The following is an 18,606-nucleotide window of genomic DNA, read 5'->3' as shown; positions in this document are numbered from 1 at the left end:
ATCCCTACCTTATTTGCCATCAGTGAGTCTACAAGGAGCATGTGATCATAAACAGGACCCTCATCGTAACCGAACCAGGACAAGAGTTATACCATCATTGTGGAAGCACAGACAATGCAATGCAACCTTTTGATTTCACAGGAGCAAAAGTGTTTCCGTCCATGTCTTGGACGCGAGCACAATAACCCACCGGAGATCAGTATAGATCTTCTGCTCGAACACCGACGATTCTGAAATCCTGGAAAAACGCCCCTTCTGGATGACAGCCAGTTTGCACTCATGTCACAATTGTTGATCATGACACTGGTTTGAAACGGCATCGTGAACTGCTCTGTGATCAACAGTGATAAGTTCACTGCTGCAGAAGTTCGCTCGTCCACGAGTACAAAGTGTTCCTCTACAGCCTCTGAACCAGAGAGATTAAAGACAGATACGAAGTTTACAGTGTACTGCCACGAACGGGAAACACCACAACTGAACGCTTCTTCTACGTTTTGTGGTTCACGTTGACAACCTCACTGAGTGACACTTTACCAGACAACACACCAACAGATTACCACACGCAGCATTACTTCCTCAGCGGTCCGGAGGATACGTCTGTTACGGTTATGTGTGATGCAGGTCGCTGCCAATGATTTCGATAATATGAATTCTATACTAAACCTCAATTTTCTCTATACCGATCCAGAAGAACATAACACGAAACTTTCGAACTCCAAAGCAAGGATACTTCTGGAGCCCATATGCGCCCAACTCCGATGTGTAGCGAGAAACTGTAACCCAGAAAATAACCATGTCAATGTCAGCATTGGTGTATTGGTAGCGAACGACAAAGACGACGGGAACAATAGTAGGATAACGTATTTTCTCCATCCTAATTATAACGCGGGAATCCCATTCTCCATCTTGCCAAATGGAAGTGTCATGGCAACTCAGGTGATCGACCGCGAGGCAAAATCGAGGTATGATTTTACCGTAATTGCTGAGGATATGGGAAACCCATCCCTCCGTAACTCAGCGCACGTGACCGTGTTCGTTTTAGATGTCAATGACAACAATCCTGAGTTTGTCTTCCCTAATGCTCACAATAACACAGTTGTCATCTCGTACCAAACACCGGTCAATACTATAGTGTCCACCGTGGAAACAAGGGATATTGATGAGGGCATGAATTCCAAGGTCACTTATTTTATGAAGGATAAAAACTTCTCCCACATTTTTAAGTTGAATAATCTTTCGGGACGTATTGTTTTGGATAAAAGTTTGACTGTTGCTGATGCCAGGAAATATACATTCGGAATCATTGCACAGGATAAGGGGACCCCTCCAAGGATTAACGAGATAGCAATGTCTATCGTTGTCACCACCCAGGGATTAGGAGAGGATGTCCCACAACCGGAAGAGCATCGTCAATATTTCCTTATCGCAGTTGCCATTTCCTGTGTGACGGCTGTTATTGCCATCGTCATCATTTTGACCATTTGTCTTATCAAAAGAGCTGATAGAATAAAGCAGAAATATTCCGAGTCTAAAGACAATTCGGATGGACCTCTAGGACGACAGGAAACGCGGAAGAAGGTCAGCTTCAGTATCGACGATCGGGTCATGACGACAATGCCCGGGGGCCGGGCCAATGTTCCAGAGAGTCACCTGTATCCTGAAATACCCACGGGCTCCATCCAGGTAAGTTATTGTTATTTTGCCTGTTTATGTTCGTTATCTTTCCTGTTATCAAGCCCGTGATAAATTGTTGTACATGGGTATTACAGCCTTAAGCCTCGCCAAGTAATAACCCAGGGTTGGTATCATGTCACTAAACAAAGGCTCAATACTAATTTATGTGACCTGTCATCCCCAGCTATGGTGGTAACATGTGCTTTATTGAAAAAACCTTGAAATATACAAATAGGTCCCTATCACAAAACGATAATGAATATTTCCTCATCAGCTCACATGTCATCCAATCGTCGTAGCCAGTGCGTCTACATCATCTAAATCCTCAAAGAATCCTCACCTTATCTAGCTGCACACCATAGTATTATATGTTAAACGTGCCATATATATTTGTCCAAAAACTTCATCATCTGTAAAATGAGCTATCATGTATTATATAATTTAATCTAATTACATTCTTTGGTGGCTTAGAGGAATTTTTTGATTAAGCAATATTTCTGCTCTACAAATAACTGGTATTCCTTTTTCGCCACTGAAATGTTTATACATAAGCAGTTTTTACCTTTAGGCAACGACCCAAACATATATAAAAAAATCCCATTGCTTTTTATATAGAACATTCTGGAAATAACGATAACTTTCTGTAAATAATAGGATGGATGTATTTCCTTGCTTTAAAATTATATTATATCAATGAAATGTAAAAACTGCACAATAGATCGATCTTTACATTTGATTTTTTAGGTTAACTTCCAATATCTTTCAATATATCTTAAAATCTCAACATTTGATTGAACTTAAGTTCCATTCCTAATATTTATTATATCATATATTCACGTAGTTCTATAAGGAGTCTTTAACGGTAGTTTTCCTATGCTGGAAATATAACCTTACACATTAAACAACTATCAAGTGCGTAAATCTACCTAGTCAATATCTAACACCGTTAAAATTACTTAATGGCACATTTACTTAACGGGTTTATTCATTTATACAGTAACCAATTATTATTTACCCAATGGAGTACATGCGAAAGAATACTTTTAGCCCTAATTATTGAAACATTTTGGTCTAATAAAGACGCAAAACAAGAAAGGCCCTAGAGTACTAAACCGTCATTACAAATACGATTAGTTTAATTGTGAAATATTCAATCAACTTCTGACCGACTTTATACTAAGTTAATTAGGAATTAGCCATCTGGCAGAGATGATTGGGGGTCTTTATTGAACAGCGTAACGAGGAATTTTCCTCATGTTTCACCCCTCAATCTTGATTGTATTATGGTAATGCGGGCATCTGGCATATACATCAACTAGGAGAAGGTTAAATGTGTAGGCTTATCTATAACGTCGCTCAGGTGTCAGCTATGTCGTTCACGAAATCGTAATAACTACTCATCCTCCTGTGAAATGCTGGTACTCACCTGTACAACAAATAGTAATAAATAAAACTAACACCAATTTGTAATATATTTTAAACAAGCCTTAATCTTTGATCTAAACATGTCGAAAAGTGTTTTGCAGAAAGTCAACTTTTCCTATTTTGTTGTTTAGCCTGTCAAAAATATATTGTTAACACTTGATAAAAAACGTACAAATGGTACGTTTTTGTATTTTTATTGATTCATTTCATGTTCGATTTATTAAACATGTATCACAAAACTGATTTACCTATGGTATTTAATAGTGTGGTCTGTGGTTAATTCATTCTCGCTAAACCGTGGACAGATTTACCCACAACAATTCCACGAGAAAATTTGTATTAACGACAAAAAAAATGATCGATTGTAAATCGTATCCGTATATATATATATATATATATATATATTAGATAGTCGGTCTATGGAATTATAGATCATGACATAATTTAACTCCACATCTACATTTCAAATACACTTTAGATCAATTTATTTAATATCAAAGCAGACCTTCTTTCATACTTAACTAAGTATTTCCCTTTTTCATTTCAATATAAACACTCTGTATTGTTAGAATCAACCCGTCAATCAAAATACAAATCAAGATATATGCTTTTATGCAAACACTTAAGATTTTATACGAGGAAAGCTAAAAAAAAAAGATATAATTAAAAATATGCATGTCTAGACTTTGAACTCTGTATTAATTAACATTAAAATATATAATCACTTGTGATAACAAAACTGTTTTTAAACTTTAAAAAAAAAAGTGACAAATTGTTTAAATAAACAAAAAGACATGAAACACAAACATTCGAACTCTCATGAGAATTGTATCAATGAAAACTAGATGTAGTCGTTAGAAAGTTGTTAAAATAGTATATATAATAATGTGTTTTAAAATATGTTAACCAAACTCCTTTAAAATATAAAATGAAGATAAAAGTAACATATTGCAAAACTTGAATTATGTAAAAAACAAATATTCGTGTACAGAGATATTTTTCCAATTTAGGTAATGTGATTAAAATTTGTTAACAAATTTATAGAACGCGTACGCAGCTTAAACTTGTCACAATATATTCTATGATTCATCTGAAATCGATGTCTGTATCGTTGCCGACTCGCGATATCTGCTAGGGTCAACGAATCTCAAAGTAGTGGGTGACTTATATTGGATAAAAGCACTTAGGGGATCCATTATCAGTTGCACGACACCCCCTATGATGTAAAACTCTGTACCCCACATGTGACGAGGTGTCAGAATAGTTATTAAAGAAAACAACGATTATAATAGCTCAATTTTGTCCGGTTTACCTTTAGGTCCAGTCGCGTTCATCGTGACCCGTAGGTAAACAATCCCATGTTTAGATGGCCGGAAAAATCCAATTTCTATTAAATGAAAGGAAAGAATAGACTTTGAAATTTGAATCAGTGTCTCATAAATCTCCCACCTGGCTAGTTTGGGTGGAAGACATGTGTATGATTTACCTCACCAAAAGTACTCTTTAGCTAGTGTGTCCACCCGATCAGCGGCATTTCCCATTTATATTTACCCATTCACTACATCCCATAAATGTCCTTGTGGAATGGGGATAACCTCTGCGCCTTACCCCCCACCAACCACGGTGATTAACACGGCGGCAAGGATAGAGCCAATACGGTGATTCATTGTACTCGTCTGTTTATCTAATTCGACAAATACCACGCTCAATTTGAACACCTCTCCCCTCCTCTAGCCGATCCACAGTTTGACCCTCTCATACCCAAGTACATTTTGTACACAAGTCCATACCTCCTGGTTATCGCGATCACATCCTCAAGTTTCACACTAACTTGTGAAAAATGTGATAAAAAAGTATTTCTAGATGAGTAACGGCTTTTAAAATAATGAAGGTCTTTGCTTCGATATTTTTACCTTTTGACTTTAAGTGCAAGTTGACAAAACCCACGATGATGAGTAGAGCAGGTTTGGGTGGTAGTTAGGGGATGATGTCTATTGGTATGACAACGTTTACTGAGAACCCCCATCAGATTCTAGTGTCAGGCTCCATACTCAAGTATTGTTACCCCTTTAAAGAAATAAAATCAGAGGGATTTTCACGAAACAAATCCGGACTTTAGTATCCGTAACGTTTATAAAACACCCTTTCTAGCGAGTTTCACTTTGATGTAGCATTCGGCTTTATTGCGTTTGTGTAACCTAAAAGTTTTGGCCGAATTGAATAAAATAAAATGTATCAACCGTACATAAACATGTGGCGCACAATAGCGTGCGGTTAAGATGATGTGAAATTGAACTTCTCATTGTCATTGTAATGTAAGAACAGGAACACCCACTGCCCGTCTTAATCACTAAAATCGTTACTAAGGGTTAGCCATAAAATCGAAAATACCTTTTAATGAACAGAGTAGGTGGTACTACATAGTTTAACTAGACCTCGCGCCAGACTGACGCCTTAACGCAATGGTCAAATGCCGTGACGCAATGACCAGCGGTCCACAACTAATTTAGGTCTCTGATATAGTAGTATATTGAGATGATAAATGCCTCTGACTACCACGGGTGTCCAAATGGTGAAAAAATGACTTTCGCAGTTCGTACCTCTAAATTGTACAAGTGTCAACCAGAGTCAATGAAGCACACATGATAATTATTTTATATAATCTTTTCTTCACGAGAGATTCTCGCCCTAAAATCCCATAGAGAACCATCGGCGAGTCATTACTGGGGTTTTCATTGCTAATTTGTGTGATGTGTGGTCATATCTTGCGCTCTAAGTTTTATTTTTTTAACTTGACAGCCGATGGAGATATGTATCAAAACTATAAACTTGTTTACGACATGACTACTCAAAGTTGTTTGCTAATTGGAGGCGCATTTCAAATAAGGTCTAATAATTATTCTTGATGGGTCAGGTATTCCTTTCCCTATTTGTTCAAGAAAAAAGTGAGAGTGCTAGAAATCGGGTAGAGCCTTGATGCATAACAGGGGTTCGTGTTTTCGTGTGTCATGTGACAAGCCGTCCACTCATAATTAAGAACATTCCTCGTGCAGAACTTGGCGGCAGACCATTGACATACAATGTAGATACCGTATAGGTCCTTTCCATACAAATGTAACTAGCTACTAGAACTAAATTTTTCGTTTCTCGTGTGCTTGTCAAAATAAAACACATTTTTCATCTTTTGTTAAAAAAAAATAAGCGATATCCTGTGAGTGTCAATGATTAGCAGGAAAATTTTGGCCTATGTCGTCAACCTCGCTAAATGACATGGATTAATGTTAGGTGGAACATGCAAAGGTTCCTTATAGGATAATCTGAGGTCACAAACACCTACAGAGCAAACTACATTAAGGGGTATGACTTCCTTTACAACTTTTAAAAGATTTATTATAATCACGATGTTTAAAATATTGTTTCCTGATGCACATATAACAGGTTCATACTTGAAATTATAATCATACCACTTATTAAACAATTTCATTTAAATTCTAAGGTTTTGAAAAAATCCCTCAGGTGGGTTTTTGTAACATTGTCTTAAATCCAAGTTTGGAAAGAGGATTATATTTCTCTGATAATACTTATGAATATAGTGTAATATCAATGTTATACACATTCCAATAACAGCAGTTAGAATAGAACACCTACTTTATAAAGCCCAAACAAACTTAAAAAATCATTAAACGTATAGCTCGAGTCCTTTTATAAATAGAGTAATAAACGTACTATTACTCTTGTTTTTCCAGATTGCAATTACAAAGTGGATACAAATGAGTTATAATGTTGTAGTAACAACTCAGGAATAAATGCCTTGCGTAAAAACTAATTACGTATGCGGCTGCTATCTATTCCGAATGCTTCTATAATTTATTGTTTTGTGGGTGTAGTTAGGAACCTTTTTTAATTGTGTGTGTTTAACTCAAAGCATGACGCTGGAGTAATGAAAACAAATAGAGTGTTGGTAGTCCCGGACATGACTATTGTAATTTTATTTAATACCATATACAAGAAAGTAACAAAAATGTTACAAGAATATTGATTCATGGATCTACTTGTTTCGAACCGGGAGTAAGGCTCATTGTTTTACAAAATGAACTAACTTTATGCAGAAAATGCTATTCTCATTAATCTTCCAGGTATTTGTCATCATATAATTATCAAGAACGATGATATCTAGTGAAAATTAATTTGAAGGGTTTGTTCAATCTCTTATAGACTGACGCTCTTTTTGCAAAACAAAAATGTAATAGGCAAAACTATATAAACTGTGTCATACTTGATATTAGTTGATAAACCTGCTATAGTTTCCTTCGTTTTGTATGTTTTAACAATCAATAGGACTATGGAGTTGTACGAGTAAAGGATTAATTAGGCATATCTCATTTTGTTAGAGTTTCGTGGCGAAAGTTAATCATATTTATTTGTTTATAGAGTATATTAAATATAATAAAGCTGTAATCGCAATTCAGTAATATACTAAAAAGTATTTGCATTTTATAATATGTTTCTTACATTTGTTTTATTTGTTTGTTTATTATGATATATTAATTGTTAATATCAGGTAAAAACCGACTTTATATAAATACTCAATGTTAAATACCCAAAAAATTCACCTGTTGCATATACAAATTCTTACTACAAACCCCTCCCTTACTAATCATAAAGTATCATTAATGAGTTTTTTTTAGCAGCTGTCGTTCGAGCAACAGATTCCGTCCATATCAGAAATGTAAACATTTCATATTAATATTCTATGTCAATTAATATTAATACAACGCGATTTCAATTGATTATGTATCTATTAATGGGTTATATTTGTCGTCAAGCCCCCATTCATATGGCTGTCCTTGAATATTCGGATTAGTATAATATAATAGGTTAATAGATATGATTAAATCGGATGCTAATCTCTTAGTCTTATATTAGTGCTTTTAGAAATATTCCCTCTTCGAATTCCATGGGTAGCGATTTAATTGCATTTAATCATTGTGCCCTCGTCACCTTCGTGACCCCCTTCAGACTTATTTGTAAACCTAGGTGGTTCTGTAGGATATTTGGGAGGCGAGTAACGATCAGCTATCGCCCAAATATGCTTTGAATGGTATTTAGATATCTTTACACGATTAACTGAAAATTGCTGTCCCACTAACTAAAATTCAAACTTTCAAGGGCTATTGGATATGTATTATTGTAACTAAAAATTTAAAAACGTCGACCAGAACACTAATTTTAGTCTGTGAGACAAAGCCTAACAATAGTGCGAAGTCGTGTTGGTGATAAACTAGTAATGTATATAAACTATGAACATTTAAATGCTGTATCCTAAACTAATACCGCTAGGGTGATCATAAAAAATGTACAATGTTATGGTCTCGAATGTGATTAAACTCTTGAACCACCAAATAACAAAACAACCCTGTACATGCCTATAATTCTCTTTGGTATGTGATAGAACTGACACAACCAATTATGATTATCCAATAAAAAACACAACAGATGTTAAATCCAATATAAAATCTATTAAACGCCATCACTAGACATGTACATGCCAGCTATTAAATATGCTCTACAGACAGATCACAATAAGAGTGTCGAACAGTGATAGGTTTTGTTCGATAAACAATCAAACGATGTATTGAAACCTACACTCGGAAATTGATTTTTTTTTCCACACATAATAAAATGGCCGTCGTGTTTAACCGGTACGATGAATTAACAACTAATGCGAAAGCACCGACAAACAATAGTGGAATGAACATCTAAAGCTTCAAACAAATACAAGATCGTATGTTACCTAAATCGCCTGGAAGAAGCCTTTCTAAATGGAGTAGTAGATTCGGCTATCTCGCTGTGAAAAAGGTGGGCCCTGCATTCGTAAGGGAAGAAGAAAGTGAGGGCACATGCCCTTGATCTCTAGAAAACAAGATAGGGGAGGTATAATTCGATACGTATTGTACTGTCTAATGCATATTGGCGAGGTTTAACCCTTTTTGACTTGACGACTTGGCCCCGATTGGATCGTTGAATAGACGATGTATGTACATAAAGTCAACGTGGAATAGTTTTAAACCCATTTTATTTTAATTGACCTTTAAAAGGTTCTGTCTATTTAATATACTTTGTTTTATATGCTTAAGCAAATATACAACCGGCACGTTTAATTGGTAAAGTGAATATTTTTAACGAGTATAAGTTTTAAATTCTTTTTAAAAATTAGGCGACAGTTTATCTTCCCGTTTTCTGCCTGCTGTTGAGCATGGAACATGCGCACCACATGAGTTATATAGCAGTAATATGAAATCTTAATAGGAAGAATGTAATACTTTTTTTTTGCTAGATCAAATTTACTTACGAAAATAATTGGCCAACACTTTGATAAATATGTATAAATATAGTCAATTAAAATTATTTTAAAATATCAACAAATTATTAAAATATTCTTTTCATTATATTCATAATATAGCGTGATTTCATGATATTAATAAACTAATCTATTTACTTTCTTTACTTATTAAGCAATTAGTTTTTTACAACCGAAAAATCCTTATCATTATAACATATTGACACATATTGAAGAATATATGGAGTGAGGGGTTTTAATGATATTATAAAACTGATCTTCCGCTAATATATAGACCATTGATAATAAATGTATTTAATGTTAGTGGGGGTGACTGAGATTAGAAACTTCGTATCAAATTAGAGAAATAGTTTTCAATGACACGATATACAGCAATTAACTCGTTATTTTTATTGGAAACAAGTTTCTTTTATCAGATGAAACATACAGATAATTGATTTGACTCATTTGATAGAAATTAAAATTACCTGTTTAAGCAAACCGAGAATGAAAGGTACCTATATTGATAAAGTCCCTATTAGTAATCAAAACGCCATGTACTTGGAACGCATACATCTATTCAAAGGACAATTATTTTAATTATCCCCAGCATGCCTATTATCACAATCGAAAACATTCTGATATTTTGCATTTGTCCTGGCCACCTTCAGCGAGACAGAAAATTACAGAAATACGATACCAACATTTACTATCTAGTCTCATCACAAGAAACATGGTCACGTGACTAAGGTCACATAGTTCGCCCGTTAGTTACGTACATTTTGTGAATGAAAAAGGGGACTGTCAAATAATACAAAATCTGATTGTATTACATATAAAATTTACCAAGAGTTCAGTCAGTTGTCATAGATCATTCATATAAAAATAGGTGCTTATTTCTTCTAAAATTGCAGGAAGTTGAGTAATGTAAGTTGACGCAAGAATGAAACTCTGAATTATAGTTTTATAAAGATTAACGCATTTGATGTTGTAAACTATTCAAGATAAGAGTTTTTCAGAAAAAAAACCGTTAATCATAAATCATTTGAAAGTTATTAATATCCCATTTATTGCAAAGTAAATGCAGATTAAAACATTAACAAAAACATTCAAGTAATGACAATATATTAGTAAATATTCGAATACACAAGTAAGGTGTGAAAAAGTATCTGTATTTTTATGACAGTCGTCAAAATCAGAATGGAGGTTAAATAGATCAGATTCTGTAGATTCATTTGACAAAGTACTGGAAGTTTACTATAAAATTTACTCTGATAATCGTTCTGGTGTTTACTCGGTGTAGGCAACCATTCAGTAGCCCAGACTTCAACTCTATAACGCGGAACGTGTGTTTTCGGGTCTCGCCAGATCTCCCTACCGAAGATAAACACAAACAAGACTATCAAAGACAACAGGCAGTGGTCGATGATGTTCAAATAAAGCACAGAAACAGCGATTATAACTGTTAAAGATCCACGGGAGGTAGTACCCCGGATATTTTAACTTCAAGGCAACTTTATGAGTGGTACTCGAATTGTTATCTTCTCGGTTGGTAAATACGGAATCAAATGAAAAAGCCCACTGTCATCAGCTGTGTATTAGGTGACAGTTGTACTGCTGGTTGATAGATCGACGCTCTAAGTGTTGCGTAATATCGTTACTTAGTGTTACAAGTATTTAAATGTATCTCTGTGTGTTTAGCCGAATAGTTAGGAAACTGGGCAATTGTATCTGATATCATGTCATTAATGGCGAAAACGACCAGGATAAGAGAAGGAAAACTTGTTATAGACAGGGAGCAGTAACAGGGTTTTTTGCCTGTTTAGAACAAGCTCGTAAACATAAAATTGAAAATATTAAATATGAAAGAACGACTCCCTTTGAATATTCTAAATGGAAATATTTATTTCAATGAATTTCAAGTTTTTGTGATTTTGTTATCTTTGTTATTACTCTATAACATCTGTCGCCTATTCTAACGACAAATGTACTCCGATACTTCGATAACAGAGACTTTAGACTTCCAACAATATATATTCAATATTAACAGCGATACGTACAATATATATTACGCGACACGTGGGTTTGAAATTTGTCATCACCCCGTGGATATGGTTATGACGTGTATTTGAAGTTTGATCAGATATACGAAATTGAAATCTCGTTGTAACATCTCATGACCGTGTTGTCATCATGGCTAGGTCATATTGATAAACAAGGATACAACGGATTTTAGAATGTTGCTTACTATTTCCGAGACGTGTTTTTTAGAATTAATATAGAATTCATCCCAACATGAAATTAGGCTTGAATTTATAATCTTACATCACTGCATAAATTTACATATCTTATATTCATGTCCCGATGGTGATAGGTATACACTCTCTATTGGCTGTCATTATTGTTGCAATATATAGCTCAATTATTCAAAATTGATTGACATTGATTCTCCGAATTTATAAATATTATATATTCAAATCGATAAAAATCGTGAGCAATACATCACTTCTTTGATAAAATATTGAAAAGAAATTTATTCCTGTTTATAGATTTAGATTATATCACATTTGATTAACTTTTAGGGCTTGGAATCTTATAATCACAATATCAAATTGCTCTTGGGGTTTTAATATCTGCAAATTATTTACTGTTTACATTTCCGAATGTCAAATAGATTATTTGGTATATCAATCAATCAAACTTTATTATATTATAAATGTTGTTTTACAAACTGAACAATCCCTTAGATATGGATTTAATTCTACAGCTATTTGATATTTAAAATGGTGGAGAAATTATGTTATAATGTGCACTTAAAAATGTTAATTATTTATGATTTTATATTGACTGAATTTGACTGTTATGATAGTACTAAGACAATCTCGAAATAACATCGAGGGATTTTTTATCAACCTTGATATGATATTCTGATTACCTTTTGAATTTAGTTGCCTTTCAATAGTTACTGAAATATTTATATTTTCCAGGTGTCCTTGAAAAGTCCTGACCGTGGTCACGAGAGCGATAGTGGACAGGGAAGTCTGGACAGTAGCGATAGGAGACATCACCAACTGACCAGCCTCCAGCTTCGTCATGCTCTGATGACCTCGCCCAGCGGCTCCAAGAATCGGTCAGCCATGCCACATGTGGTAGGTAACCTCGTCACCATCTGTCACAAACATGGGTATTCACTAACGCGAGCACTCGCTACATTATCCAATTCAACTTGTCAATATAGTGACATCTTTTCATCCTATATTTGCTTTTCACAATTCTTGAAAAATCAGTTTCATTTCATCTAGACGCTTATTTATTGATTATGCATTAATCTATATTGGGCAGTAATGCTTGGATTAATTCCTTGAAAAACTTATTTTGCTATATTCATTTCTTTAAAAAGATAATTAATATTAACCTGATTGATAATTGTCAACATCAACAAAAAGTAGGTGAAAAAATGTACAAGCTAGTTGCTATATTTAATTTCGTAATTATCATTTCGGTCCAATTCCCCAATAACGTTTTCTCGTTGTTAAAAAGACACAATGTTCTAGAACACCATTTCATCGAATGTCTCGCATCTTTTGTTAAACACATCATTGGTGTACTTTTATAGTGAAGATGTTAAAAGGGTTGACCATCGGCTGTCACGCACAGGCACACTGACAATATATGTACTATTAATCCCCCTCCCTACTCATCTATTGTATTATTTCATTTTACTAATAGCTAAAATGTTTCTATTTGATTGTCATACTTCAATGCGGCTATTTTTATAAAAGAAATCAAAATTATACTGTGCATTAACAAACCTAGTAACCTTTTATATCCTTGGTAGCCTCTAATTTGAATCCAGGACAAATATTTCTAATTGAGCATTCTAGAATGGACTGTCATCAAATTTAATTTCAAAGACTTTATTTCTATGTGATTAGAAGTCGTTAATAAACATATTGACCTTGTCTTTGTCCTCCAGTCGCCTCCCTTGTCTGGACTCATTACTCACCAGGACATGGATAACCATAGCGACCTGTCCGGAGAGGCCAACACCAGCGATAGTGGGCGTGGCGGCAGCGAGGATGAAATCAACACCAGCTGTATTCTATCATACTCGGGAGACTTCGGTAAGTTTCGGAAATCGAAATAATAACATTGAGATAAAAACAACGAATTTCTCTCTGTGTCAGTCTGTAGTCTAAAGGTACTTCATTGAATGTTTAATTGCAGTTGCACTTTATCATATTTCTCATTCTATTTCATTCAATACTGATTACCTGGACGATACATGTATAAAGCATAGACTTTGCGTATGATTTGATGACTCAGAAATCGTCCTACAAAATGTCGCTTCTACATGTATATGTAATGTTACTTAATCATGCATACAATCTGTCAGTTTTAAATAAATTCAAAGGGAAACACATTATCTAGAAAGTTGTCGTCTAAAAAAAATTCGAACATTGCATAAATCATCATAAAATGTATTTAAAGAATAAAATGTGAAAATAACACGTATATTACCCTGAGGAACCAAATTAATTAAACTCGCAGTATTTGAAAATTGCATAACAATTTAAAGTTTATTAGAACGATCATAGATGTTATTATATATTTATTGCGCAAATGGATTCTAAACTTCCAATACCGACTGACACGTAAAGCGTGTTCTGTAACACGAACGTTAAGCTGAGAAACAGTGTTTCTGGAAACTTGACATGATTTGCGTCAAATGTCGATATTTGATGGATGGATGAGGGTGAGAGAGTTTATCGTTCAGATACATACATACATAGATGCTTCCGCCTAAACTACATAACATTCTATCACTGATTCATATATTCCTCGGGCGCCTCCGCTGTGTATTGGTCACAAATGTATGGTTATCTTACATTTCACTTATTTAACTATAAACATTTAATACAGTAGGTGTTTTTTTATATATAATAATTAATATGTACGCTATTTTATATACATTGTATGCCTTGATACAAAAGTACAAAAGGTAATCAGTCGGAAAAACAAAATTGGTCATTCGCTTTATATTTTCCTAAAATTGGCTGTAAACATTTTTGTTTAATACGACTAAAGCTGACAAATAAATTACTATGTGAAGTCGGATATGTACATAGGTTTATACACTAACAGCTGAAATTTTGACGACCAACATGACAGGACGATTAGATCAAACGCTAGGGATGTATGTAAAATTGTACCAGGTATATAGCTGAACTAGGGAGGGAGTTATGTTATTAACAGGCAATTAGATAGACAGGTGATGATAACTGTCACATTAATGAAAGTCCATGTTTAATATTCTAAATATATCAAAGCAAATAGATAAAATACAAGAAATAAATTCATGTTCGGAATACACGCATCAACGATCAAAGGATTCGCTAAGAGAATTTAAATTAATAAAAAAAAAATCATCTATTGATATTAATGAAATAATTTTGATATAATTCCAGTTTAAACATGTATCTGTTTCCTAGTATCACATAAATGTGGCAATAAACTATAAATATTATCGGCATGTTTTTCTTTTTTAAATCTATTGTTTAGGCTGTTGACATATTTTGTCACATTAAAGTACATCTACATAGGTTCTAAATTATATTTAGATAACAAAGACTGAGTTATAAAGACATCTGAAATAGAATACTGTGTTTGATCATTTTTTATAAGTTATATTTAAATGTTAACAACTGATATAAGACATCTGAAATAAAATACTGTGTTTGGGCATCTTTACAATGTAATATCAATGTGTTTTTGCCATTGCAGATCACTTGGCCCATAGTCCTAGAGGAAAACATATGTCCAGAAGCAGTTCCAAAAATGCTGGCAAGCGTGAGGACTTGTTTCCGCTTCCGGAAAACGATTATGGACAATTAAATCATATGAAGCCAACGTTAGCCCCGATATCATTTGGGGATCGATTTTTTAATTATGAAAGCAATCAGGACGGACTTTCTCCGGTAAAATTTGGAGGTGTGTCTCCAACCGGAAATTCATTTATACTCAGCGGAAATGACGATAGTACAACGACATCCGGAAGTTACGTTTTGGATCACGAGGATGAATATGTGGACGTTGTAAGACCAAGCAGACAATGCATTGTATAACTTCAGGTCAAACGACCATAATTGGTAAGTGGAACAAACAGATTGATGTATTTTTATCTAGATAAGACTAGACCGCAACATGATAATCTCATTTATCAACACGTGTCACATTGTAATTAATAAACGATAAAATAATGATAATCCCTTTATTGATTAAATCTTGAAATAGCCTTAGATAAATATTTAGATACGTAGTAAATAAGCGAGAGATATGTCGTTATCTAAATAACAATGTTTTGATTTTAGATATTCAAGGGAGTTTGAAACAATTTGTTTGTTGTGGATTTTAGATAATTTAGTAAAAAGTTAAGTAAAAAAAATAATGAATATATAGAAATAAAATTTTAGATACAAATGAAAATGAATAAATAATTTTTGCCAACCTTTCAGGGTGTGGGGATGTTTCCTGTCCCGTAGACGATGTCCCAACATGTCGTTCGATTGCCGTCAAAGCCATACTGCCAAAGTAACAAGATGTCGTTGTCTATTCCAACGCTAGAGTCGGCTGCTTAGTCCATGCAAACCGAGGTATGTAAATTCTTTGATCTATAATAAAATATAGTATACGAAAAAAAAATAATATTGTTAATCCGTGAAGACAAATGATTTAAGAACAAATACAATTTTATGAAATAAGATGATTTAGATTCTAAAGTTTCTCAAAAGAAATAATTATTGAACTTCTTCCAACAAAAACCTCAGAGAGAAAACATTCCGCAAGATAAAATCAAATATTCCTACTTAAACTATGTAATAAAATGAATTATGGTCGCTTTGATATTTATCAATAAATATTATATCATTTATTCTTAAATCATAGTAATACTGTGGTGAACTATGTGCCGTAACTATAATTCATTTCATCATTTCCTATTTCAGATCAGAAAACAGAAGATGGAAATGGAAAAAAGACAATCATGAGCCTAATGTTTCCTTCACTGTGAAAATGATACTCTTGTAAAAGACATGGACAACTGGAAGCTGGCGCAGGAGAAAGGGCGTCTAACTATTATTGAAATGTTAAGAAATCCTGATTACTCATATGTCTGGTGCTTGAAAAGAAAAAAACAAGATATTTACTATCCATCCATATTTTCCGAAATGATGAGGAGGAAATATTTCCTATATGGTGCTAACGGACTTCTACGCATGCGTATGGATAATTAATATCCATAATCAGTATTTTATTGTGTTCAGACTACAAGTGAGGAACATTTACTTACCCTTATGTGCCAAATATTTTCTGTGAGTGCTATATTCTGTATCATTGACCGACACACTTTTGATCTCGTTTTCGTCTATTTGTGCTGTATATCATAGGGCATATTCTAATATATGGTTTTAAACAATTGTCTTAATAGCCACATTAAACACGTCCAATAGGTCTGAATAAGGATAAAACAACCAAAAGGTCCGATGGAATCTTATTTTATTTTTAATATTTTGTATTGGTATTGAAATTAGCAGGAGATGATAAAATGCATCAACCTGAACACATTTAAAAAATTTAGAAAGTCCAGCTAAAATATATTTCGAAAACGTATTTGCCATTTATTTTATAATGGGTGGATGCATTGGATTATATATCAAACTGAATAATACTATCATTTGGTTCCTTGAATATTGCATCTATGTTATACTGTGAATGAAATTGTCCACGTGTGACAATTACATGTATAACGTAAAACTGTTTTTCCACGAGTCACAAATTTCATAATTTTAACAGAAAACAAGAAATTAAATTTCAGCATAACGAGATTTCAACATGAGACTAAAAGACTATTAAAGAACAATCGAATGATTTGTTTTTAACCCTAGCCTAGACAAAAGCCCTTGATCTTTATGCAATACTTGTTATATCAGAGTGTGAATGGTAAACAATATCCCGTTTGAAATCTTTTGTGATCTGAGCATATTTCAGAAATGTTCATTATGAACTATATTTTTGCTAACGATGTACCCTTACATCATGTGGTCTATGTTAGAATGAGAATGTGTGTATGAGAGCAAGTTGTTATTGTATAACATTAAATCATATTTTATATATGAAATTTATTAACAAATAAATAACTTTCACATTCAAAGGTTGTTAAATTTGGAAATTAATAAAACTTAAAAACTATATTCTGTTTTGTTTTTCTGTTTTACGAAACAATACCATTATCATATTCCTTACAACAAATTTCAAATAACATATGAATGTATCACTTATGATCGTTCATACTTAACAAATATCTAGCTACTTGTTAAGTCGAACTCGTTTAAATAGAAGCATTTTGTTGCTTCCTAATCAAAATTTTCAATGTCATCACACATATCACAAAATCTCGGGTAACTCGAAGTCTTACCATCGTCCTGCCAATTTGCTTCGAGTTTACGAAGGAAGGCAAAATTTTTGATCAACTCGATTGTTAGTGAACATATATATAGTGATTCAGTCTATATTATATGTTGCTCTCAGTTAAAGAATCGTACGGGTTACCATCACAATATGTTTGTTGATTATTAAAATTTTGGAGGAATAATTTAGCTTTAGCGTTGTTGTTTAATTCTTGACAACATCTTTAGATTTAAGCATAAAAATTAATGTCTAGAAATGTATCTACATTTGCGTAGTATAGTTAATATTCGACCATCCAAATCACAATTTTCGAGGACCCGACTCTCATGCGATTTGCGTATAAGGACATTGTCAAATTCCTGTATGGCGGTATCAAAATCTTCATCAATCGGATTAAGACTTATATATGTAAAGATTAGATGTTATCTTGCTTTGATAACAAAAGAAACTTAATATTTATTTAAGTTGGATTTTACTATTCTGTAAGTGAGGTGATTTTTACAAATGAGAAAAAGATTAAGCGCTCTGAAGGTGTGAAAAAGCAATCTAAAATCGTCTTTACCATCCACGTGTCTAATCCCCCTGATACAAGACAGGCTTGTGGTCAGCGAGTTAAGGATGACCTTGCTCAGAAATGCCAGGTATGTGTTGTGTATTCCGATACTAAATATACAAACTTCTTGATCTGCATTAAGGTAAAT

General features: G+C 33.7%; 1 protein-coding gene across 1 annotated transcript; it reads left to right on the top strand.

Moving 5' to 3' along the window:
* Positions 1-789: 789 nt before the first annotated feature.
* On the top strand, positions 790-17,686 carry LOC138313864 (protocadherin-8-like). Its single transcript, XM_069254126.1, has 6 exons — positions 790-1,683; positions 12,427-12,588; positions 13,416-13,563; positions 15,224-15,588; positions 15,955-16,092; positions 16,444-17,686. The coding sequence occupies exons 1-4, from the start codon at positions 925-927 to the stop codon at positions 15,562-15,564; spliced, it is 1,410 nt and encodes a 469-aa protein (XP_069110227.1). The 5' UTR covers positions 790-924; the 3' UTR covers positions 15,565-15,588; positions 15,955-16,092; positions 16,444-17,686.
* Positions 17,687-18,606: the final 920 nt, after the last annotated feature.

The sequence above is a fragment of the Argopecten irradians genome, unplaced genomic scaffold (assembly GCF_041381155.1).
Source record: "Argopecten irradians isolate NY unplaced genomic scaffold, Ai_NY scaffold_1005, whole genome shotgun sequence".
NCBI lineage: Eukaryota > Metazoa > Mollusca > Bivalvia > Pectinida > Pectinidae > Argopecten > Argopecten irradians.
The sequence above is the reverse complement of the archived record's forward strand: the minus strand, read 5'-3'. Positions and strand labels throughout refer to the sequence as shown.

Coding starts and splice junctions, on each gene's coding strand:
- LOC138313864 (XM_069254126.1), top strand. CDS start 925: ATGGCAACTCAGGTGATCGACCGCGAGGCAAAATCGAGGTATGATTTT. Junction 12,589..13,415: donor GGTCAGCCATGCCACATGTG/GTAGGTAACCTC, acceptor TTTGTCCTCCAG/TCGCCTCCCTTGTCTGGACT. Junction 13,564..15,223: donor ATCATACTCGGGAGACTTCG/GTAAGTTTCGGA, acceptor TTGCCATTGCAG/ATCACTTGGCCCATAGTCCT.